This window comes from Myxine glutinosa, chromosome 12, assembly GCF_964187855.1.
Source record: "Myxine glutinosa chromosome 12, kmMyxGlut1.1, whole genome shotgun sequence".
In the NCBI taxonomy this organism is placed as follows: domain Eukaryota; kingdom Metazoa; phylum Chordata; class Myxini; order Myxiniformes; family Myxinidae; genus Myxine; species Myxine glutinosa.
The window spans coordinates 73,854,701-73,881,142 of NC_136272.1; the positions used below are offsets into that span (position 1 = coordinate 73,854,701).

At 44.9% G+C, this 26,442-nt stretch overlaps 1 protein-coding gene across 3 annotated transcripts in view; it reads left to right on the plus strand.

Annotated features, from left to right (window-relative positions):
* Positions 1-26,442, plus strand: part of HPRT1 (hypoxanthine phosphoribosyltransferase 1) — a 684,029-nt gene that overhangs the window by 606,768 nt on the left and 50,819 nt on the right. For 2 of the 3 annotated variants that reach the window (XM_078766014.1, XM_068131912.2), the window contains exon 2: positions 20,745-20,851. In XM_078766014.1, coding sequence (XP_078622140.1) covers positions 20,745-20,851 — 107 coding nt within the window. Of the gene's footprint in view, positions 1-20,741; positions 20,852-26,442 lie in introns of all 3 variants that reach the window. The other variant, XM_068131911.2, reaches the window with a different exon arrangement.

Here is a 26,442-nt window from a genome sequence, read left to right on the forward strand (position 1 = left end):
CGGACCGGTCCCATCTGGGGCGGAGCCAACCAGCCGAGGGCGTGTGACTCCCCGCGGAGCATGCGCAGGAAGAGGGAGGTGACGTCAGATGCGCGCTGAGCTTGAAGCAAGAGAGACGTCCCTTCCGAGCGCAGTGAGACCTCCCTGCATCTCTTGGACCGTGCTTGATCCTGTCCCCGAGCCAAGGTGCACCTTGTGCTATCGACTACCTGTCCCTTCCTGCCATCAATCCCTGTGTAAGTCAGCCTTGTCCCGTTTGTCTGTGGTCTGTCTGGGATAAAATAAGATTGTATTTAAGTGCCTATCTCTTCTGTGCCTTTACCTCACTACCTTGTAATGTACCCCTTTTCTCCCCCACTGTAATTATATCCTCCTCCGGAGGTCTTGAGAACTGTACCCCTTGCGTCGTTTCATCTATCCCAGTCGTTGTCCTTTCCATCATTGATTTAGCATAGCGCGATTTGATCAACGTCTGGGTGGAATCGGGGTCTAGTCGGGGAATAACTGTTAGGTCGCGGTAATACACCACTGCTCGGTCGAAATAACATCTAACCGCGATCCGTAACAGTATACATGGATCTTGGTGTGAGCAATTGTTCCTTGGAATTTCATGTATAACATCCTTGACATTTGAATATAAAAAGAAGCATTGTGGTTACTGTTTATATCTATTGTTACGGATTCATCACTTCCGTTGTTGTGGTTTTCATCCACTGTAAACATTTTTGATTCCATGTACTATTATTGTTTTCAAAAGGTTTATTGTTTATGAATTGTTTTCAAAAGGTGAAAAAGTTAGAGTTAAAAGAAACCGGAAACCGGATCAGGAACCGGACGACGAAGAGGAACAGGAGAGAGAGAAGGCGGAGCGAGTGAGTTCGACAAGAAAGCAGAGCTGCTTTGAGGTCTGAGCGAACGTTGACGAATGAGAGTCACGAGTGAACTTTGGGTTTCCCAGGAAAGGGATTCCTGCGACAGAGTTCCTGCGTCTGTCGCTCAAGCTTTTGGGTCTCACTATCTGCCATGATCTTTCTTGGGAAAACCACATTTCCAGGCTGGCCTCCAAAGCCAGTCGCCGACTGGGCATCCTCCGTCGTGCGAAGTCTTTCCTCGGCACACCTGAGCTCCTCACCACATACAAGGCTTTCATCCGCAGCTCAATGGAATACTGTTCTCCCCTATGGGCCGGTGCTCCTGCCTCACACCTGGCTCGGCTTCACGCTGTTGAAACCAAAGCTTTCAGAATTATTGGAATCTCCCGCGATGAAGCTATCTCTGAGGGCCTTTCACTCACTCACCGCAGGCAGGTAGGTGGTCTTTCTGTCTTCTACCGACTCCTCTCCGGCTTTGCTCCCCCAGCTCTCTCTGTGCTCTGTCCCCCAAATATTCCTACAGGTCGCACAAGATCTGCCAGCAACCCTCTGATGGTTAAACTGCCAAAATCTCGGCTCTCTGCTCACCTTCACTCTTTCATTCCTCTTTTCTCCCGCCTCTGGAACAAACTCCCTCACTCCCTTCAATCCCACTCCTCCCTCCAGGTCTTTAAAACAGCTGTTCACCACCATCTCTTATCTTCCCCCATCCAAAAGCTTGATCTTTTCTACCCCCGCTAATTCACCCCAGATCCACCTTGTTTGAAATTCCAACTTCTTTCCTGGAAGTCCTGGCAGTGTCCATATGTTTTATACCTCTCCCACCGCCCCCTTCCCATGCCCCCCTCCCCCAAAGCCCTCGCCCTCTCTCAGATCTCTCGATGTCTCCATGTCTCTCGGTCCCTGCTCTCAAATGTTGTGTTTGTGTCCTTCCCCCTCTCTCCCCATCTTGTCTACCGCTCCCGATGTTATATGTTTTATGTGTCGGTTTGTCTTTTTGTGTGATTAATGTTCGCTCTTTCACGAGCCTCGATCTTGTATACAAAAAAAAAAGAAAAAAAAGTTGTTATCGCTGTGACAGATCAACCTGCGTGACAGGTTTTGTGGTTGATTCCGGAGAGAATCATCAGAGTGCCGTTCCGCCTCGAGAACGGGCCGTCGGCCGTTTTGACTCGCGCAGGACTTGCGCTTCGCTCAAGGTTTCATCTCGCTTCAACCATTTTCACCGCATTCAGACGTTAATCTGGCGTGTGTGTGTGTGTGTGCAACGTGGCTTTTGAAGGTTAATTTGAGGTTCGCCGACTGAGCCGTGGAACGTCCATACCCGAGGGTGTGATTTCCGTCGCCTGGCGGGCGCCTTTGGATTTCCCCGTCGCCTTGAGGGCGCCTTTGCGCAGCTTTGGCAGCAGGACTGTAACTGCCAACACAACGGGATTCTGGTCTCGATTGGACATTGTTCTGACAATCGCTGGAGCGGATCGACTTTGGCTTGAAGCCGGAATCAACTTTGGTTGGAAGCCGGGAATAGACATTGGGGAATGTTCTTCTTTTCGCTCACTTGGAGCACAGTGAGTTATATTGTACGAACCTGCTGGTACCATCATAGGAATGATATACTATTTGTTGTACAATTGATAAATATTATTGTTTTTGTGTTATTCTTGTGTGACCTTAATACAATATTTGTTTGTTGGTAACAATTGGTGTGGTTTCACCATTGATCTTTGACACAGAATAACACATCTTTCTGCCGTGACTCCTCTCGGGGCTCGGAGGTACACCGTGACCAGGGGGTTTGGGGAGGAGCACGTAACACTATACAAAACAATGCTTTGGGGATGTAAAAAAAAAAAATCAAACAGCTGAGTTATTGTGTTTATTGGGAAAATCTTTTGGCCGAATAATGATCTGTATATCTTTTTTTAATGACTTCTGACCTCTTGACCCAAACATCTAATCAGGTCATCTTTGCATCATAGTACATGCTTGATCTAATTTTGATTTAAATCCCTTCAGCCATTCTCAAGTTATCATGGCAACAAAAACCCATCACGGACAGCCAGCGGAAAACCCGAAAACATAATGCCTCCAGCGACTTTGTCGACGGAGGCATAAAAATGGCCAAATGAATAATAATTGTTGCTTATTAATAATAATAATAATAATAATAACAATACGAGTTACCTTACAATCGATGTTGACGCAAGAGGGAGGGCATTAGACTGACTGACAAAACAAAACAAAACCGAAATTCCTTCAGCTTTTTAGTGGGGGGGCCAATGTAGCAGATTGAAATGCCCGGTGAAATTGCTTGTTAATTTTTGGACACTGGTTGGGCTGTCTTTAGGGATGATATAAGTTCTAGAAAAAATATGTCTCCAATTGTTTCAAGTTCTTTATGGCGGCCATTTTGGATTTTCAAAATGGCGGATGTCGAAAACGTAAAATTCCATTATCTTGGCTTCTAAATGACCTAGAGTTTCGATTCTGGTGTCCAGTTGTACATTTTTGGGGATAGAGAATTGAATGAAACCTTCTTTAATAACCTACAAGGGATAAAAATAGGTTTTTATGGCACAGCCGAACCAGTGTCCAAAATCTAACTTAATGCACATCTATCTTAATTGTTATTTGTTATTTGTTATTTGTATGTTCCAGATTCGTGACCCTGAGCTATGATGGAGCCAAAAAGCAAGAAAACCAAGAAAGAAACTGATTTCACACTTTGCATTCAGTGCCAGGATCCCCAAGGTGCACTAGTGACTGAGCCAGCACTGGGCTCATATGCAAAGTTTCTCCAGTTCATCCAGGAGAGGGCACGATATGGTGATGCCGACTTCAAACAGATCAGCGAACGATTAAGCTGTTTCACTGCCACTGACTTGAGGAACAATAAAGCAAAGTGGCACCGGGCATGTTATGGATCTACATGCAACACTGCTCACCTGGAGCGTGCTAGAGTTCGCCACCAGAAAGCCTGCGAACATGGCGACACCCAGCATCTTCATAAGAGGTGTGGACGTCCTTCTTCTGCACCTGCCGCTGCAAGTACCTCAGGTTCTACGCAAGACGAGACTCTTCGCTTCACACGTTCATCATCAACTCCATTCAACAGAGACCTTTGTTTCTTCTGTCAAGAGGTCACTAAGGAAAGTGTACATGTTGTATGCACGTTCAACGCAGGTAAACAGCTGAAGAAAGCTGTTGAAGAAGGCAGCAACCACAAGTGGAAAGTTCAGCTGAGTGCTGCCATCAGTGCACATGATGCTCATGCGATCGACGTCAAGTATCATCTCCCATGCTGGGTGCAGAATGTCCAACGTGCTCCCAAGAGTGGGACATCAAGTGATGACAAAGAACACATACTGCAAGAAACTAATGTTATCAAAATAGCCGCAGACATTGAGTTTGTCAGCCTTGTTCGCTCTCTACTCCAAGCTGGTGAAATTCTCAACATGTCTGACCTGAAGTCGGTTTACTCCAGGATTCTTGACAATAATGGTGTGCACAATGTCCCATCACCTACTACCCAAGGCATGAAGGAGAAAATCAACTCTCACATTGATGACGTTCACTTCATGAAACCAAAACGTCGAAACGAGTCAGACTGTGTATTCTCCACTGCCGTGCGTGATGCAGCTGTCGAAGATGCAATGACGAAGACAAATGAAAAAAACATCGAACAACTGTTTGAGAGTGCCTCTGTTCTCCGCAGTGCCATTGCTTGTCAGAACAAGCACCCATGGCAATTTGAAGGAGAAATGAACACTGATGATGCTGAAAAGCATGTACCCAAAGTACTCTATGCTTTCCTCCGCTGGCTACTGGAAGGACCAGCCACGAGCATTGAGCCAGAGACTATGCGCTCAGCCACTATTCATCGAGATGTTATAACCATCAGTCAGAACATCATGTACGGCTACAAGTCAAAACGCCAAGTCACGTACAAGCCCAAAGAGCCAGATGCACCATTCCGCCATCGCTTAGAATGGCCACAGCAGCTCGCCGTTGCCATTGTAGTCCATCAGTCCACCAGAAACAAGAAGCTTCTGGATTTCCTGCATGGGTTCGGTCTGTCTGTTGATTATAGTCGGATCTTGCGGTTGGAGACACAGCTGGCCAACTCAGTCATAGAGTCTACGACAGAACAGGGTGTATACTTTCCAAGAACCATGCGCATAGGGACGTTTGTCTTCTTTGCAGTGGACAACAGTGACTTCAATGAAGACACACCTGATGGGAAGCGGACACTCCATGCTACAGCCTGGGCACTCTACCAACGACGGGAACATGCACCCTCCACAGATGAACATAGAACACTGACACTACATGACCGAAAGGCCAGACACCGCTCACTCAAGGTTCTGACTGCTCCAGACTTTGTTCCTTGCCAAGCACCAAACAAACAATCTGCCACAGGTACCACGTATAGCTTCAAGACACGGTCAAACCCAGATGTCACCAAGCCGTACTCTGCGACGGACACAGTGTGGCTACTTTCACGCACAATCATGCGAACAGCTGAAGCTGAGGACGTACAAGACGACATCATCCCACCAGATGACCAGCTGCAAGCTGCAGAACCCCAGCATGCTGACCCTGTTGGGTCACTCGTCCACGATCCAAAACAACCACCTGGCAGTAGGATCAAGCATCACAATATCCCAACTTGGACAGCCTACAACTCACTGCTCTCCTCTTCGAAGCCTCTGACAGAGGTCAACGCCCTGCCATTGGTAGCAGCACCAGCCCATGAATGGCAAACACTGATAACAGTCTTGAAACAGACACAGCAAATCAACTGCATGGTCATGGGTCCCGATAGGAAGACAGTGATCACCTTAGACATGGCCCTGTATGAGCGAGCCAAACAGCTGGAGATGACCAGAGATGACTGCAAAGGCAAGTGGGTACTGCGACTAGGGGAGATGCACACTGTGATGGCTGCACTGAGGGCTGCTGGGAATGCCATAGAGGACCATCCTAGAAGATCTACCCAAGAAGTCAACTGGCACTGGTCAGCAGCCAGACGACGACAATCCTGAACATACTCCACCCCCTCCCAAGAAGGTGACTGTCATAGACGGCATGGCATTAGTGCAAGCAATGGGTAAGCCACAATGGGTCAAAACATGTGCCCAGTGGGCTGGCCATTTCAATGCAACACTGGACTGCAAGACCAACGGGTATGATGAAGTCCACCTCGTGTTTGACCGATATGATCTGCCAAATTCACTGAAAGAGGCCACACGGGAGAGGCGCCAAGGTGGCAAGCCGCCCACTGCTTACCACGTTCAAGACAGCACCCCGATTGGGAAACTGACAGCAAAACAGTTCCTGTCGCACACCAACACCAAAGATGAGCTAACTGTCTATCTGGCAAAGAAAGCTCTGTGTCACTTTGAGGGGACTACCAAGGTCTTCATCGTCACTTCAAGGCAGGATGTCTTCTCCAACTGCATGGATGTACAGCATCTCCGTAGCTCCCAGGAGGAGGCTGATACGAGGATCTTTCTTCACAGTCTAGATGCCGTCCGAAGAGGTGCAACACAGCTGTACATTCAGTCACCTGATACTGATGTATTCATCCTAGCACTCCACCGGTACCATGAACTATGCAAAGACACATACTTCATCACGGGTGTGGGGAACAAGAAGAGGCAAATCTCACTGGAACCAATAGTACATGAACTTGGTGTCAGGAAGGCTGCAGCCCTACCAGGATTCCATGCATTCACGGGAGCAGACCAGACTGGTCGGTTTGCCGGCAAGGGAAAGCTCACATGTTGGCAAGCCCTCAATAGGTGCTCTGTTGAGGTGGTATCTGCGTTTCATGACCTTGGGGCCTCTGAGGAGCTGAGAGCTGACACAGAAAGTGACATTGAGGCATTTGTATGCCAGCTGTATGAGCCTCGTACTACAGTTGTGGATGTGGGCAAGCTGAGGTGGAGACTGTTTACCAAGAAACAGCTAGAGGCACAGAAGCTGCCACCAACACGGGGAGCTTTACATGAAGCCATTGCTCGTGCACATTTCCAGGCCATGGTGTGGCATCAGGCTGATGTACCGGACCCCCAGCTTCCACAACCAACAGAACATGGATGGAGAGCAGAAGGAGATCAGCTGGTGCCCATCACAACCAAGGACCCTCCAGCCCCAGCTGCCATCACACATCTAATCAAATGTAACTGCAAGAAGACCCAATGCATGTCTCACTGCTCATGCAGGTCTCAGCATCTCAACTGTTCTGAGATGTGTATGTGTGGGGCAGATGAAGAGGTGTGTGGTAACACGGGTCAGGAGCGCCCCATGGGAATCGATAACACTGATGATGAGGAGGATGGAGATCCTTCAATGTAACAATGAACACTGCCAACTAAAAATATTGCACAAAGACATTATAAGTGTACATTTGAACACTAAAGTCCAGCCTTTATGTGATTTAGAAGTGAAAATGATGGAAAAATATATATATATGTGTTGGCATAAGTGCGTGAAAATCCAAGATGGCTGCCATAAGAACCCTTTTGATCATATGTAGGTGTATAAATGTGTGTTTATTGGATTAAGTATCCGCAAATATGTACATTTGGACACCAAAATTAACACTCTAGGTCATTTAGAAGCCAAGATAATGACAATTTCGGTTTTCAACAAACGCCATTTTGATAATCCAAAATGGCCGCTATAAAGAACTTGAAAAAAATGGAGACATATTTTTTCTACAACTTCTATCATCCCTAAAGACAACCCAACCAGTGTCCACAAATTAACATTTGAATTCAACGGGAAAACATTGGCCCCCCCACTATTTCCCAAGTTATCACATTTTACCTGACATGACCTTTGACCTTTGATGACAAATCTCGGCAATTCATCTTTTTATCATAATATTAGGTGTACCGGAAAGTAATGTCGTTTTCTCAGCTGTGTATGCCTCATTGAAAAACGACATTAGTTTTCGGTACACCTAATATATACTTGTGCCAAGGTTGATCAAAATCCCATCACTGATTCCCAAGTTTGCACAGTAACAGAATTTTTACCTAATGGCATTTCTGACCTTTGACCTAGTGACACCAAAATGTAATTAGTTAATCTTTACCTCATTATGCATGCTTGCACCAAGTTTGACTTGGATCCCTTTTTTTTTTTTTTTTGAGATTTTAAAACAAGGAAGTATGGGATGAAAAGACCGTGAAAACAGAGACCGGAAAAAAATTTCAGCGTGATCGGAGAACCGCTGAGACAAAAACAAAGCCTAAAGCCAAGGTTGGACACAGTAGCCTAGTACTACACTTAGGCCTCAGAATACACGATGAGAAAGACCGACGATTCTGTACACAGGTACAAAAAACCAACGCCAATAATACTATTAAAGGCACCCCAATAGGTACACACAAGACCAGTTTCGACAAAAACACAATTGTGAAAAGTTACTTAACTTCGAAAGCGAGCGTGCATGGACAGCTTTGAAGAGACGAGACCTCCAATCTTGCGCATGCGCAGAAGTCACTATTTATATTATAGCCTTCAGCCGTTCTCAAGTTATAAACCTATTAAAGACTGACCTATTGACCCCAAAATTCAATTGGTTCATCTTTGCATCATAATACATCCTTGTACTAAGTTTGGTCAAAATCCCATCACTGGTTCACAAGTTATTTGCAGTAACAGGATTTTTAGCTGACATGACCTCTGACCTTTGACCTCATAACTCCAAAATTGAATCAGTTAATCTTTACCTCATTATGCATACTTGCACCAAGTTTGACTTGGATCCTTTCAGCCATTCTCAAGTTATTGCGGTAATGAAAACCTATCACAGACGGACTGACAACCGGACCAATTTAATTGGCCACAGATGGACTCCAATCAAGTTGAAGATATCTCAAGGATGATCAAAGGAAATTGGATGCACCTGAGCTCAATTTTGAGTGTCATAGCAAAGGGTTTGAATAGTTATTGGATCTCTTCATTTTTCATTAATTTGTAAAAAAAAAAATTAAAAACATGTTTTCACTTTTACATTACAGGGTATTATGTTATGCGCTATTATGTAGCGCTAGTGTTGGCTTAGCGATGAGGGTGCCGGCTTGGGATCCGAGGATCCTGGGCTCGAATCCCGGTCGATCGCTGAATTAACGCCGGGGGGTTGACTCAGCCTGTCATCCTTCCGAGGTCGGCAAACTGAGTACCAGCTTGCTGGGATGAATGATCCCGGTGTGTACCCTGGTTTAGAATAGGTACACCGTATTCCTGCGCATCGTAAGAGGCGACCAAGGGTTGGCATCAGGAAGGGCATCCGGCCATAAAAACATCGTCTCAAACAGGGAACCATGATTGTCATGGGTACCGCAAGGCTAACCCCCGCTCTAGCAGGGAAAACTGGCCTTAAAACGATCATTCATTCATTCATTCATTCATTCATTGGCTAACCCCCGCTCTAGCAGGGAAAATGGCCTTTAAAATGCATGTTGTTGTGTTGTATTCATTCATTCATTCATTACGGGGTATTATGTGTAGATCGGTGACAAAAAAATAAATCTCAGTTTAATCCATTTTAAATTCAGGCTGTAACAACAAAATGTGAAAAAAGTCAAGGGGTGTGAATACTTTCTGAAGGCATTGTAAATGTTTGTGTTCAACGATTTCATTATGGGTATATATAATTGTTCATTCCAAGTTTGTATACATTTAAGGAGGTCAAATGTATAGATATATCTCTGAAGAAAGCCGATGGATTGCAAACGCCCGGCTTTGTTGTCGGGATGCAAGTCATATTCAGAGGGGGCACTTGTTGGTAAAATGGGGTAACGACTACAAATCTAGGTGGGGTGTCAGTGTTACGAAATTTTATCTAGTTACCTTCGCAAAAGCGGAAGGTTATGTTTTGATCGCTGTGTATTTATTTGTATGTCTGTGTGTGTGTGTGTATGTTATTCGCATAACTCAAAAAGTATTCAACCGAATTGCATGAAATTTGGTGGGATGATTGGTTATTATACGGGACACATTTGATTAGATTTTGGGAGCAATCGGGTCAAAGGTCAAGGTCAAGGTCACGAAAAGGTCAAAATCGTATTTTTGTTGTTCTGTTCCCTACACTCCCATGCCAAGTACAGAACAGTAGCTGCGGCGAAGGTATGCGCTCTACCGAGTGCCCGTTCTAGTTATATATGCAATTGTAAAGTCGTTTTTTTAAAATTTCAAATACGTATGTGCAATTGCTACGCAGCAGATTAGAGTTTGAACCCTTTGCTGAAAATGCTACATTCTGATTGGTGTTGACTGGTGGTCCATTAAATGATGACTCGTTTGAAAAGCTTCATTGGGTATAATATAACAATATAATCTTTGAATTGGAGCAATATCATGGTGTTGGCTTAGCGGTTAGGGTGTCGGCTTGGGATCCCAGGATCCTGGGTTCGAATCCCGATCGATCGCTAAATTAACACCAGGGGAGTTGACTCAGCCTGTCATCCTTCCGAGGTTGCAAATTGAGTACCAGCTTGCTGGGATGAATGATCACCGTGTGTACCCCGGTTTAGAATAGGTACACCGTATCCCTGCGCATTGTAAGAGGCGACTAAGGGTTTTTTTTTTGTTTGTTTTTTTTTTTTTTGTATACAAGATCGAGGCTCGTGAAAGAGCGAAAATTAATCACACAGAAAGACAAACAGACACATAAAACAAATAACATCGGGAGCGGTAGACAAGATGGGGAGAGAGGGGGAAGGACACAAACACAACATTTGAGAGCAGGGACCGAGAGACATGGAGACATCGAGAGATCTGTGGGAGGGAGAGGGCTTTGGGGGGGAGGCATGTGAAGGGGGGAGGCATGTGAAGGGGGGGAGGCATGTGAAGGGGGGGGGGGGGTGGGAGAGGTATAAACATATGGACACTGCCAGGATTTCCAGGAAATAAGTTGGAATTTCAAACAAGGTGGATCTGGGGTGAATTAGTGGGGGTAGAAAAGATCAAGGTTATGGATGGGGGAAGATAAGAGATGGTGGTGAACAGCTGTTTTAAAGACCTGGAGGGAGGAGAGGGATTGAAGGGAGTGTGGGAGTTTGTTCCACAGGCGGGAGAAAAGAGGAATGAAAGAGTGAAGGTGAGCAGAGAGCCGAGATTTCGGCAGTTTAACCATCAGAGGGTTGCTGGCAGATCTTGTGCGACCTGTAGGAATATCTGGGGGACAGAGCACGGAGAGAGCTGGGGGAGCAAGGCCGGAGAGGAGTCGGTAGAAGACAGAAAGACCACCTACCTGCCTGCGGTGAGTGAGTGAAAGGCCCTCAGAGATAGCTTCATCGCGGGAGATTCCAATGATTTTGAAAGCTTTGGATTCAACAGCGTGAAGCCGAGCCAGGTGTGAGGCAGGAGCACCAGCCCATAGGGGAGAACAGTATTCCATTGAGCTGCGGATGAAAGCCTTGTATGTGGTGAGGAGCTCAGGTGTGCCGAGGAAGGACTTCGCACGACGGAGGATGCCCAGTCGGCGACTGGCTTTGGAGGCTAGCTTGGAAATGTGGTTTTCCCAAGAAAGATCATGGCAGATAGTGAGACCCAAAAGCTTGAGTGACAGAACTTCTTGGAGAGGATTGTTGAGAAAGTAGATGGGAGGGTTGTCCAGTCGATCTTTTCGGAGAGACATAGTAAGAGAGCGAGATTTGGCAGGATTGAAAGACATGTTCCACTTGTTTGACCAGTCTGTGATTTTGTCCAGGTCTTCAGAGAGTGAGGAGGCTGCAGACTGCCTATCTGAGGGAAGAGGAATGGAGCGGCAGAGAGTGGAGTCATCAGCAAAGAGATAGAGAGGATTTTCCAGAGAGTCAGAGAGATCATTGATAAAGACCAGAAAAAGCACAGGGCCCAGCACACTTCCTTGGGGAACTCCAGCCTGAACAGGAAGGGGAGATGAGAGAAATCCATTCAGGGCCACACGTTGACTACGACCAGAGAGGAAGTCCGCAAGCCATGCATGGAGATTTCCATGGATACCATAGGAGGAGAGTTTGGTGAGCAGAGCTGGGTGCCAGACCGTATCAAAGGCCCTTGATATGTCAAGGGAGACAGCTCTGATTTCCTGTTTGGCATTCAGGACCTCCATCCATTGTTGAGACAGCAGAAGCAGCATGTCCAGAGTAGAGTGACCTGGTCTGAAACCAAATTGATGATCAGAGATCAAGCCATTGGAGAAGAGGAAAGATTTCATATCCGAAGCAATGATGGATTCCATGACTTTGCTGATAATTGGGAGCAGGCTGATTGGTCTGTAGTTGCAAGGATCTGTTTTTGCACCTTTTTTGTGTAAAGCGGTAATGTTAGCTGATTTCCAGGATGCTGGCAGATGACCTTGAGCAAAAGATAGGGTGAAAAGAACAGAGAGAGGGTGAGATAGAGCGGCAGAGCAGGATTTTAGGACCCGTGGGCTGATGCCGTCTGGTCCAGTTGCAGAATCAGAGTCGAGGTTTGACAAAAACTCCTCCACCTTGTCAGGAGAGAAGGACACAGAGTCCAGGAGCATTTGGGTTCGACTGGGAAAGGTGGGAACAGAGAGAGATGGGTTTGGGACTAAGGATTTCGAGGCGAACACAGAGTTGAGGCATTCGGCTTTGTCACGTGCGATGTCAACTGTGTGGCCATTTGAGGTAAGGGAGGGGATGGAGGGGGAACAAACACCAGAAACGGATTTGACCAGACGCCACCAGGATTTGGAGGAAGGAGACAGGTTTGAGAGTTCATTCTTGAGTGAGGAGAGATAGTGCTTCCTGGCACTCCTGAGGGTAGACACACACTTGTTCCGAGCTTGGTGGAAGGAACTGAGATTTCCTTCAGTTGGATTAGCCTTCCAAGAGGCAAAGGCAAGTTGTTTCAGGGCAACTGCCTCACCACAAGATTCAGTGTACCATGGACGGGAGGAAGGATAAGACAATTGAAGGCGAGATGGGATAAATCTGTGCATGAGAGAGATCAGTTTGCTTTGGAAGAATTCCCAGGAAGAATTGATGTCAGAGGCAGTGGAGATGGGAGACCAATCCAGACGATTGATGGCTGCTTGAAGACCGTCCCAGTCGGCCTGAGTGAAATGCCAGACTCGTCGACGCTGAGGAGGCTCTCTGAGAATGGCCAGAGAGATGTCCACTTTGACAAGCACATGATCAGAAGAACCGATTGGAGCAGAAGAAGAGCAGCAGACATTAGCAGGGAAGTTTGTCATAACCAAGTCCAGAAGAGAAGATACTCCATTGGCTGAGATCCGGGTCGGGAAATTGACAGATTGTGTCAATCCCAGTGAGTCACAGAAGTCCTTTGCTGAGGTGCCATGACTAGTGAGAGAGGAACCCACACCCAACCAGGTGGCATGATGACAGTTGAAGTCACCACATATGAGGAAGAGAGAGTTGGGATGAGTGGATAGAAGTTGGTCCATGTTGTCAGACATTGAAATGTAGATGGAGTCATCACTGTTTGGGGGACGGTACAGAACACATATGAACAAAAGGTGGGAGCGGAGAGGAAGCCGTAACCAGAGGTACTCCTGCGGGTGAGGAGGAAAGAGAGCAGTGCAAGGAGAGTGAGGAAGAGTTTTTGACAAAGATAGCCACCCCACCACCAGGCCGAGGCTCAGGTCTATCATACCGGAGGAGGGAGTAACCAGGAAGAGATATTAAGGAATCAGAGACATCTTGAAGGAGGAAAGTCTCTGTTAAGCAGATCAAGTCTGGATTGTCAGAAGCAACCTGTATGGAGAGATCAGTCAGGTTTGAGCGAAGGCCCCGGATGTTTGAGGTCCATACCGTTAATGAAGAGAGAGGGGGAGCATCGGGTACAGGACAGGGGAGGGGAGGAGTAGGGTAAGATGAAGGATGAGAGGGGGAGGTAGGGAGAGCAGTTGATAGTGTTTCAGATGTTGCAGAAGAGTTCCAAGAAAGGGAAGGATGAGGAGGATGAAAGGTTTGCTGGTGAAGGGATGCGGCACAGTGAGGGGTTGTTTGAGGGGGGGCAGAGGAAAGTAGAAGGTTTGGGGGGGTGGAGGTATGAGATAGAAGGGAGACGAAGTGGGGAGGAGGCAGCTTGGAGGAGGAGGGTGGAGGAGAGAGAATTGGAGAGGAATTGTATGGGGGGAGAATTGAATGGGAGGGATTGGGGGGGAGTTTTGAAGGGGAGGAGTGAGGGGGGAGTTTAGGAGGGGAGGGGCAAGGGGGGAGTTTTGGAGGGAAGGGGAAAGGGGGGAGATCAGGAGTGGAGGGGCAAGGGGGGGGGATTAGGAGGGGAGGGGCAAAGGGGAAGTTTAGGAGGGGAAGGGCAAGGGGGGAGTTCAGGAGTGGAGGGGCAAGGGGGGAGTTTAAGAGTGGAGGGGCAAGGGGGAAGTTTCGGAGTGTAGGTGCAAGGGGGGGGATTTGGATGGGAGGGGCAAGAGGGGAGTTTAGAAAGTGGATGATTAATGAAAGACGAACATTGATAACAAATTGGGTTTGTTGTGATTTTCAAGTTAGCAATCCGGTTCAGGATGATGGAGGAGGGATGGAATGAATGTGAATTTAGACCATGTAGTGAGGGAGACGTATAAGATATTGAATTTCTTTTTTACCTTCGCAAAAGCGGAAGGTTATGTTTTGATCGCTGTGTATTTATTTGTATGTCTGTGTGTGTGTGTGTGTGTGTGTGTGTATGTTATTCGCATAACTCAAAAAGTATTCAACCGAATTGCATGAAATTTGGTGGGATGATTGGTTATTATACGGGACACATTTGATTAGATTTTGGGAGCAATCGGGTCAAAGGTCAAGGTCAAGGTCACGAAAAGGTCAAAATCGTATTTTTACCATAGCGCGGTCAATTTTTATCCAATTGGCATGCAACTAATGCCAAAATGTTCAGAATTCAATGCCCGATCTTGTGATATACGACATGACCCAGTGAAGACATTACCCTTGTTAGCGGTTGGGGGTCAAAGGTCAGGGGGGTCACGACCTTGCAAAATGTGCGTTTTTACCTTCGCAAAAGCGGAAGGTTATGTTTTGATCGCTGTGTATTTATTTGTATGTCTGTGTGTGTGTGTGTGTGTATGTTATTCGCATAACTCAAAAAGTATTCAACCGAATTGCATGAAATTTGGTGGGATGATTGGTTATTATACGGGACACATTTGATTAGATTTTGGGAGCAATCGGGTCAAAGGTCAAGGTCAAGGTCACGAAAAGGTCAAAATCGTATTTTAGTACAGTACAGAACAGTAGCTGCGGCGAAGGTATGCGCTCTACCGAGTGCCCGTTCTAGTTTGTCATAACTCGGTCAATTCTTATCCGATTTGCATGAAATCAGCACCAAACTGTTCACTGTTCTGTTCCCTACACTCCCATGCCAAGTACAGAACAGTAGCTGCGGCGAAGGTATGCGCTCTACCGAGTGCCCGTTCTAGTTTTGAAGTGGAATGAGTTGGAGAGGAAATTGAGAAAAGCCTTTTAAATAGGAAGAAAAACAGCGTGTTGTAATATACCACTGAATAAAAAACAGAAGGGGAAAGGTTAAACATATTTAAAAATATTTAAACAGAACTATGAACAATCTTATATGCACAAAAATACCAACGGGGGGAGAGCCGAGAGGGACCACCACGAGTCACGTGAACAGGGCAAACGGTGGATGGCAAGGAGATAATGGGGGTGGGGCGAACAGCACACCTGGACAGAAAATACAGGATGAGACAACAGTACACGTGGAGAAAATAAAATAAATGTTTTTGTTTTTTTTTGTTTTTTTTGGGGGGGGGGGGGGGGGAGGGGGGGAATTAGAACGTTAGACAGTATTATGTTCGGGGTAGAAGGGAAAAAACCAAGAGCCAAGCAAAACGCACTTAAGTTAACAAAACACCGACGGGGGAACAACTACAAGGCCACACACGAGGAGCAGAAAACGATTAATTAATTACGAGTTACAGGAAATTCAAACCAAAACTAACTATAATCAAACAATATCACATGGACGATAAAATAACGAATTGAAATTTGACAATCTATCTGGGGAAATGGGGGAGAAACACGTGGTCGAAGAACGAACGAACGAATAAGAATGAATAAACGAATGAGCACAGAGAAGGTAGTCTTTTTTTTTTGTTTTTTTTTAGTTGAGATTTACATAAGGAAGTAGGCTTTGGGGTGGAAAGACTGCCTTCTCCGGCAGCTCCGGGTTGGCACCAGGAAGGGCATCCGGCCATAAAAACATTGCCTCAAACAGGGAACCATGATTGTCATGGGGCCCGCAAGGCTAACCCCCGCTCTAGCGGGGAAAATGGCCTTAAAACGATCATTCATTCATTTATATTTTCTCTGGTAAACATGAGGCATGCCCCCCTCCTGCCCCTCCCCCCAGATGACCAAACTATGATTGGCTGAATTTGAAGCTGTGCATGGGGACTAAGATCCCGCACTTTACCCAATGGCTACCCTTAAGCTATCAGCCAAATGGTGGAAAAAGGAGACATGCCCCCATGCTATTGATTTAATAAATCAAAGGATTGTGACAATAAAAAACACAGCACAGTAAGCTTAACAAATTAATACGACTATATTTGATGCACGCACAAATTATGACTGGAACCTGACATAACACAGAGCACAGTCTGACATGAAATTGTCTGCCTCCGGCCTAGCAATGATATAGGATGCCTCGGGAACAATAGCATTTGCAAATTATTAAATTGACCTGATTCTGCGGCAAAATAAAATAACGGGGTGGGGGAATGGCTGAGTGTTCTACAAATGGGATGTGACAGTGTGTGTGAGCAGCGGCTTTGTTATGATACACAAGCGGTCTGCATTCCTGTACAATAGCTCTTCTCTTTTCCCCTTTTTCCACCGATTGGGGCATCCTTTTTTGTTAGCCCGACCCTGCGCAGCAGGAAATGGGGTATTGTGATCACTTATGTCTCTGCCGGGGCCGTAACTTTTTTTTACCATTTCAGTTTTGTCGTCAAATTTTCACCAAAGCTTTAGTATGCTAATACGGAGAAGGCAAATTAATAATTTTGTCAAAAGGTCAAAAGTTCAGCATCACATAAAATCATCAATTTTCATCCAATTGACCTGAAATTTCAATTTACCATTTGAATTTTGTCATCAAAGTTCAACAAAGCTTTGTTATGAGAATATGGAGAAGGGAAATTAATAATTTGGTCAAAAGGTCAAGGTTGTGTAAAATCACCAATTTTCACGTGATTGGCCTAAAATTTCAGGAATTTGCATGTTGGGTCACTGAATTGATTCATTAATAAAAAGGTAGGAGTCGATTGCTTGTTTTCTTTTTTTAGAGCCAAAGGTCAAGGTTGCATAAAATTGTCAAGTTTGTCCAATTGACCTGAAATTTTAAGAATGTACATATTGTTTTTTTTTGTTTTGTTTTTGGTGTACAGAGTCGAGGCTCGTGAAAGAGCTAACATTTATCAAACAAACAAGCAAACAAAGTATATAAAAAGGGGAGCGGTCGACAAGATGGGGAGAGAAGGGGAGGAAGCACACAAACACAACATTTGAGAGCAGGGACATCGGGAGATGTTTTTGGAGGGAGAGGGCCTGGGGGGAGGCAGGATAGGTATAAAACGCAAGGACACCAAGGACTTCCAGGAAAGAAGTCAAAAGTCACCTCAAAAAAGTGGATTTGGGGTGAAATTAGCGGGGGTAGAAAAGATCAAGGTTTTGGACTGGGGAAGATAAGAGATGGTGGTGAACAGCCGTTTTAAAGACCTGGAGGGAGGAGTGGGATTGAAGAGAGTGAGGGAGTTTGTTCCATAGGCGGGAGAAAAGGGGAATGAAGGAGTGAAGGTGAGCAGAGTCTTGATTTTGGCAGTTTAACCATAAGAGGGTTGCAGGCAGATCTTGTGCGACCTGCAGGAATATTTGGGGCACAGAGCACAGAGAGAGCTGGGGGAGCAAGGCCGAAGAGGAGTCTGTAGAAGACGGAAAGACCACCAACCTGCCTGCGGTGATTAAGTGAAAGGCCCTCGGAGATAGCGTCATCGCGGGAGATTCCAATGATTCTGAACGCTTTGGTTTCAACAGCTTGAAGACGAGCTAGGTGTGAGGCAGGAGCACCAGCCCAGAGGGGAGAGCAGTACTCCATAGAGCTGCGGATGAAAGCCTTGTATGTGGTGAGGAGCTCAGGTGTGCCAAGGAAGGACTTCGCACGACGGAGGATGCCCAGTCGGCGACTGGCTTTGGAGGCCAGCTTGGAAATGTGGTTTTCCCAGGAAAGATCATGGCAGATAGTGAGACCCAAAATCTTGAGTGACAGAACTTCTTGGAGAGGATTATTCAGAAAGTAGATGGGAGGGTTGTCCAGTCGGTCTTTTCGGAGAGACATCGTAAGAGTGTGAGATTTGTCAGGATTGAAAGACATGTTCCACTTGTTTGCCCAGTCTGTGATTTTGTCCAGGTCTGCAGAGAGTGAGGAGGCTGCAGACTGCCGATCTGAGGGATGAGGAATGGAGTGGCAGAGAGTGAAGTCATCAGCAAAGAGAAAGAGAGGATTTTCAAGAGAGTCAGAGAGATCATTGATGAAGACCAGAAAAAGCACAGGGCCCAGAACACTGCCTTGGGGAACTCCAGCCTGAACAGGAAGAGGAGATGAGAGAAACACATTCAGGGCCACACGTTGACGACGACTAGAGAGGAAGTCCGCCAGCCATGCGTGGAGATTTCCATGGATACCAAAGGAGGAGAGTTTGGTGAGCAGAGCGGGGTGCCAGACCGTATCGAAGGCACGTGATATGTCGAGGGAGACAGCTCTAATTTCCTGTTTGGCATTGAGGACCTCCATCCATTGTTGAGACAGCAGAAGCAGCATGTCCAGAGTAGAGTGACCTGGTCTGAAACCAAATTGATGATCAGAGATCAAGCCATTGGAGAAGAGGAAAGATTTCATATCCGAAGCAATGATGGATTCCATGACTTTGCTGATAATTGGGAGAATTACATAATTGGGTCACCAATCAAAAGCTAGAAGCTGACTTTTATTTTTTTTTAGATCTAAAGCTCAAAGGTCATGGCTTCATAAAATCATCAATTTTCATTTTATATATATTTTAAACTTTTTCCTTATTTTGAGCATACATGAGAAGAAGAAGACGACTGAATACAAACCGACCCAATCGCACTTTGCATTTTCACATCCTTTCTAGCTCTGCATTGTAATCCAACTGCGGGCCTCCTTTTATAATCTCCTGCAGGGCAGAGTCTTGCACCACCTGCTATGGCTTGTCCATGCACCAAATGAAGTAATCTTTGCCAATTCATGCTGGCCGAACAAGGCCCTTTTGTGGGGATGGATTGCTCATTGCTCAGTCTACTTTGGTGATATAAGGGGTGTGGGGGCGGGGGAGTGGTGATTGGCTGGGAGAGGATATAATCCGAAAAATGGTTAGGGAGGGGGGTGTGGGGGGGTGGGATGAGGGGGAATGGGTATTCATCTCAATACATGCTTGCTGGACTCCTTGTGGCTCCAACTGATTGATGTGGCCTCGTGCATATGGTTACAAAGCCCCTTCACCTTATGAAGGTGAAGCTGACGGCACAAGCTCTGTGGTGTTTTTTACGGCGTAGCCCATGGGGCAAAGCAGTCTGGAACAGTGTTTGTCCGTCTGTATGTATGTCCCCTCAAACGTATACCAATCAGAGCTGCGGTTCTGGTCACATGACAGGGTGATGTGATTTTGTCTGATGTCATTACGGCAGTACGGCAGCTGACTCCGCACACCGCAATTTTCATTCCAATTTCGTTCAGGCCGAACATATCGTCGAACCTGTCATATATCACAATCGCCCTGCTCTACCTTTCACGTTTTTCATTCAGTGTGAAGCACAAACAAACTGATTGTTAAAATGACCATCAAATATCAAAAGCATCGGTGTTACGTCTCTTCCAACAAAACGGTATGTATAGACCCTAGGCTTTATTCCTCACCTTCGGACCGCTTCGGACAAATTAAGCACAGGTTTCTTGATACAGCAGTGTATCGTTTCAGTAGTATCATTTTCGTAATAGTAATAATAATAATATCGTAAATATGACAATAACACTTTAATCCCAATGTCGTGAATACAAAGTTGATGGATTGAGGCGGTGTATGGTTCATGATTCCATGATAAGCGGTGTACGGTACTAACAACCGCAGAAGTAAGGAATTCGCCTCGGTTTTTTGATAGCATGTTGTTAACCCAATCCTTGTGGGGTATATAGATTACAGTAGATCTTCTCTCAGTTCTGTAAGTGAAACTTACCTCACGGATGTCGGGATTCCTCCAAATTTCTTTGTTTAATGTTATAAGCAGCATTAGCGACCGTTTAATAAGCTTATCATACGTGTTTGTGGTTTATAATATTTTACAAGCCCAGCTACGCCTCTTAGACTTTCGGTCTTGTTTATTTTTATAACATGCATACTACTACGATCCCTGGTGTTGGGCTAGCGGCTAGGGTGCCGGCTTAGGATCCTAGGATCCTGGGTTCGAATCCCGGTCAATTGCTGAATTAACGCCAGGGGGGTTGACTCAGCCTGTCATCCTTCCGAGGTCGGCAAATTGAGTACCAGTTCACTGGTAATTCCCTGCTTGTCGTTAAAGGCGGCAAAAAGGGTTGGCGTCAGGAAGGGCATCCGGCCGTAAAACATTGCTTCAAAAAGGGGACCAAAAAACAACAACAACCACGGTTCCCGAAAAAGGCCAACCCCCGCTTGCGGGGAAAAATGGCCTCTAAAGGTGGTTTTATTTTTATTTTTATACTACTACACTCCCATACCCTTTCCCTAGGATGTAACATTAATATTTATTTGTATTTTGCTAAATTATTGACATACATTTTTGATGACAGCAGATCAGAGATGATGAACCGGGCTACAATTTGAACAAGTTCTGTATCCCGAATCACTACATGGAAGATTTAGAGTATGTCTTCATTCCTCATGGGCTCATCATGGACCGGTAAGTAGGTGTGCATGTGTGCATGGCCCAGGCGATAAGGGAAGGAAATAATTGTGGAGTAAATGGTTAATTTATATGTTTAGATGAGTGGTTTTGTATTCATGTGAATGCGAATTGTCAGTGAACAAAGCATTTTCCTACTTCTTCCTCTGCCTCTTCCTCATCTTCCCTTTATAAGAGGTGAGGTACAATGGCACCAAGCTTGTGCCCTGCATTGACCATGATACACATCCACTTCCCGATCCTCAGCCAACTCTCTCCACTCTCCAACCACCCCCACTTTACTGATATTCCTCTTCGCACAATCCTCCCATCTCAACCGCGGTCTACCTCTTTTTCTCCTACTTTGTTTCTTTAACCCTGGGGTTCTTAACCTGGAGTATCCATACCCCTTGGGGGTATGGGACTCGTAATAAATAATAATAATAAATTGTAATAAATTCAATGAAATATCAACTTTAAATATATAATAAATATATATTTAAATATATATATATATATATATTTTTTTTTTCAAAACAAATTATATTTGTATAATTATATTTCAAACAAATATAAATTCAATTTTCTAATAAAATTCGAATAAATCAACTATACGCCCAGGCCCCGGGCGTATGCATGCGATTGCAATGCATGATTGACATGACAATCAGAACATTTACATAGCGATTATGGCGGGTCAAAGTTCACACTGAGCCAATGTGCTGTCACGTAATGTAGGCCCTACATTACGTGAGATTGTAGGTCATTAGGTGAAGAACTGAATATCGGCAATTATGGCAATTACGACCTCATTCTCAATTTGATTCCGGTGAAAACATTTGCAAAACAAGTGAGTAGTAAGCCTACTTATCTGAGGATATTCAAAGTTTTCAAAGTATATTTAAATATAAATAGGGCATTCACATTCATTATAATGCAATAACATAAATGGGGCGGCCTGATATCCGTGTCTGTGAAAAACACCCGGATATCCGTGTCCGTGAAAAACACCCGGATATCTGTGTCCGTAAACACCCGGTCCGTGAAAATTGATTGAGCTGCGAAAGTTGATTGATTGGGTACGTTGAAGTAGTATAGTGTTAGGAATTTCTTAATCTTCTGTACATCTTTCTGTTGTTTTCGGTGTTAGTGGCCAACACTTTATTTCACGTGGACTAATGTTTTATCCTCTGTGGCGTTTGTTAATTGTTTTCTTATTATTCTTTTACAGATTTGCTGCAAGATGTCGTCTGTCAAAAAACGGAATTGGAATGATGACTATGTTCGCTTTGGCTTCACCTGTGTGAAAGAAGGAGATGGAACTGATAAACCCCAATGCATGCTTTGCAATTTGGTAATGAGCAATGGAAATTTGAAGCCATCAGGACTGAGAGAGCACCTCCAAAGCAAACACAGGGATCATGTTGACACCTCCATTGATGCTTTCAAGGTGAAAAGACTTCGTTGTGATCAGAAAGGAACTCTTTCATCGCATGGGTTTGTTCCCACTGGGAAGCCTCTTATGGAAGCCTCCTACAAAGTTTCGTACGCGATTGCCAAGGAAAATAAGCTCCACACAATCGGAGATGGCCGAGGAAAGCCCTGTGCGTTGGAGATGGTTAAAATCGTGCTGGGGGAGGAATGGAGGATGTTGTGAAGCGATTGAGTCAGGTGTCCTTGTCCAACGACGCTGTACGCCAGAGAATTGGAGACACGAGTCAGGACATAGCAACACAAGTTGTCAGCGAGATTAAAAACAGTCCTGCAAAAATTAGCATGCAGCTCGATGAATCGACTGACGTTTCAAACCACTGTCAATTGCTCGTATTCGTCCGCTACGTTCATGAAATGAAACTCAAGGAAGAATTTTTATTCTGCGAACGACTAGAAAAAACAACTAAAGGAGCTGATGTGTGCAAGTTGATCGAACTGTTCTTTGATCGCCATGAGTTAACATGGGATTTGGTTGGGTCTATTTGCACGGACGGAGCTCCTGCCATGATTGGCAAGAAATCTGGGTTCGTCGCTCTGGTCAAGGAGAGAAAACCACATGTGTTGACCACACAGTGTTCTACATCGTGAAGCCTTGGCGTCCAAAACGTTGTCAAAGAAACTGAAAGAAGTGATGGTAATAGTCATGCAGACAGTCAACTTTATTCGTGGATGGGCATTAAATCGTCGGCGATTTAAAAAATTCTGTGATGAGATTGGGGCGGAACATTGTGTTTTACTGTACCACACAGAGGTATGTTGGCTATCTTGTGGTCGTGTTTTCGCACGTGTAGTGGAACTTTGGGAAGAAATTCTGGAATTCCTCAGGCATCAACAATCCCCTCTTGTGAACAGTTTTGAAGATGAGCATTTTATTGTTAGCCTGGGATATTTGGCCGATATTTTGTGTCACCTCAATGACTTGAACATGTCGAAGCAGGGAAGGGATGTGGATATTATTCAAGCCAGGGGAAAATTAGTGGAATTCACAAAGAAATTACTTATTTGGAGTCGCTGTGTTGAAAGCAGAAACATGGCGAACTTTCCAATCCTTGGCGATATCCTTCTTGATGGAGAAGATGAAAAGGCATTGCGTGGGGAAATACTTCAGGAAGTCAAGGACCATTTGAAAGTCCTAAGTACCAATTTTGAGGGTTACTTCTCAGATATTGATGATCTTAGCATGGAATCCGTTTGGATCCAGAACCCTTTCTCGTTTGATATTTCTACGATGAGTGACAACGATTTAGTGAAGGATGATTTGATCGAGTTCCAAGAAGATCAAAGAAAGAAAGCTGATTTCGGAAAGGCTGGGCTGGATTTTAAGCATTTCTGATTTCGGAAAGGCTGGGCTGGATTTTAAGCATTTTTGGTGTGAGCAGATAGCAGCTTACCCTAGCTTGGTGAAGCGGGCAATGAAAGTGTTGGTTCCCTTCACAACTACGTATCTCTGTGAAACAGGTTTCTCTGCATTATTGAACCTGAAATCAAAGTGAAGAAATCGACTTGATGTGTCAGATGATGTGCGAGTGGCGTTGTCACAATCTGTGCCCCGATTCCATATTCTGATTGCACGAAAACAGCAGCAACAATCTCACTAGATTAGTAAAACGGCTTCCATAAAACTTGCATGTTTTAGTTTAGTTTAGTTTGTTTTGTTTCTTTGTTGAAAAGCAAAGAAATAAATAGGGATGAAATCCTAAAGATTTTCTTTCCTGTTCTGTTCCTAATTATCCATATGTAAAACTAAGCTATTGAGATATTTTGAAGTCACACTGGAACCGAATGGGACTGGTAATCAGGTGCGAATCCCCCAAACCTGGCTCATTTTCTGGGTAATAAGTTACCAATTTTCATCCAAAAAAAATAGGTAATTAAAGTAAAAACACCCCTCAGAATGCACCACAGAGCACCTAGAAATAAAAAAAATTCTAAGGGGACATGCCCCCATTCACCCCTAGCTATGCGCACCTCCGGTGCGCCTTGGTCAGTCAACAGTCTGGCAAAGGGGGTATGGGGACATCGTGGGCAATCCGTTGGGGGTCTTGACAGAGGTAAAGTTTAACCTATCCGCTCTCTTTGCCATTCTCTCTTCCACCATCCACACCGTGTTCAGCCCATCTTAGCCCGCATTTCACCAATCTCCCTGTCAAGCTGATCTGCACACCAATCTCCTCGCTCAGTTCATCCATTCTCCTTCTATCAATCCTCTTCATTCCCTCAATCCTCCTTACCCAGTTGTTCTGGCAAACCTGCAGCCTCTGTTGTTGTCTCTCTGTCAGTGCCACCATCTCCAGACCGTAAAGGTAGGCCGGCGTTACACATGACATCAGAACCAACCTTCCCTTTCAAATTTCCTTGAAATCTTTCTGTATGCCATGACCACCATCCTCCATGCATTCACTCACACCCTCCTGACCAAAACTAGTCCACTGCACATCCAGCCAAAGGGAAGGCCTTACCCATCTACTCTTCCTCATCATCATCATCATCTCTAATCTTTCCTTTGTATTTTTTGCGTACTTATCAAGTGATAAGGCTTAGTTATAAGATCGGTGAAAGTCCAAGGGAAGATAATTAGATTAAGCAAAAAGCATGTTGTCTTTGGGGTTTATTTATTTACTTTGTTTGAGTCCAACCTTTGCTTTTTTTTTCTTTTTTTCTGTGAATAAATATGTTTTTACTCGTTTGAATTCTCATTAATTACCGTTTATCCACATGTGGATACATTTGAGGTTAATCTGGCAAACAAGACAGTTTGTTCTTTCCACCTAGAAATGGCAAACAAGACGGTTTGTTCTTTCATGCGCTGGCGTGTGAAATCCCACAAGTCCGTGTTGTCATTACATTAACGGATGAGAAGATCTCTTAACTCACTCAGTTTTATTATCTTGATTGCAGTTACTCACGGTGAGACACTTCGATGCCGTTAATTTGTTTCCTGGCATTCAATAAAGTTCTGTGGATTTGTGCCACACGTAGCCCGGCAGTGTGCAGCAAGGCACCCATACATGCAGAAAAAAGACAAATTTTATTTTTATTTTGACAGTCACCACTTTGATTTGGAACAGATTACACCCATAAAAATGTAATCTGTTCGAAAAGTGCAGCTAAAAAAACCAAGAATCCCAAGACAAAAGATGAACTGGCAGAAATGCAACTTGAACTGGCACAAAGAACTTGGTATATGGCACAAAATTAATCACTCGGTAGAGCGCATACCTCCGCCATGCTGAACAATTTACGTTTTGTATCCCACTGATAGGCCAGATCTGTATCCATTGAGCAGACCGAGGCTGCAATAGTCCACTTTTGTTTATGGATATTTTCATTCATGGAAAGTATCCGATGCTTTCACCAATATCTAGCACAATATCTCAAAAGGTTGAGGACACATTCGGATGAAACTTGGTGGACAGGTGTGTGACAAGGAAGAGTCGATTCCATTTTGGTGAAGAACCACATACGGATCCGGATAAGATAATTTTTTAATTTATTAAGTGATTTTACACCATTGCGTTCTTCACCATTATTTCAAAACGCTATGGATGGATTATGACAAAGGTAGGTGGACGAGTTGGGTAAGTGACAAGAACAAGCTCTTTAGATTTTCGTTCAGGTCCCGGATATGTACACACACACACACACACACACACACACACACACACACACACACACACACACACACACACACACACACACACACACACACACACACACACACACACACACACACACACACACACACACACACACACACACACACACACACACACACACACACACACACACACACACACACACACACACACACACACACACACTTTGTTTGTGAACCTTCTCCTCTGAGCTCCCAAGGTTAATTGGCACGAAACTTTATATGATAACATATTTTACCACCCTGCACATAAATAGGGGTTTTAAAACGGTTATTTTCTCACAATTCATAACTTAAAACCATCCGAGTCGCCAGGGTCGATCCACATATACAAATCTTTATAAAAACCCAATTTTTATTGGATTTAAACATGGATATCGATATAATTGTTTTGATGGTGAGCTCCATTCATCAATATGTTCTCATATGTGAGAAACAATTCTTAATTAAGACGTTACCA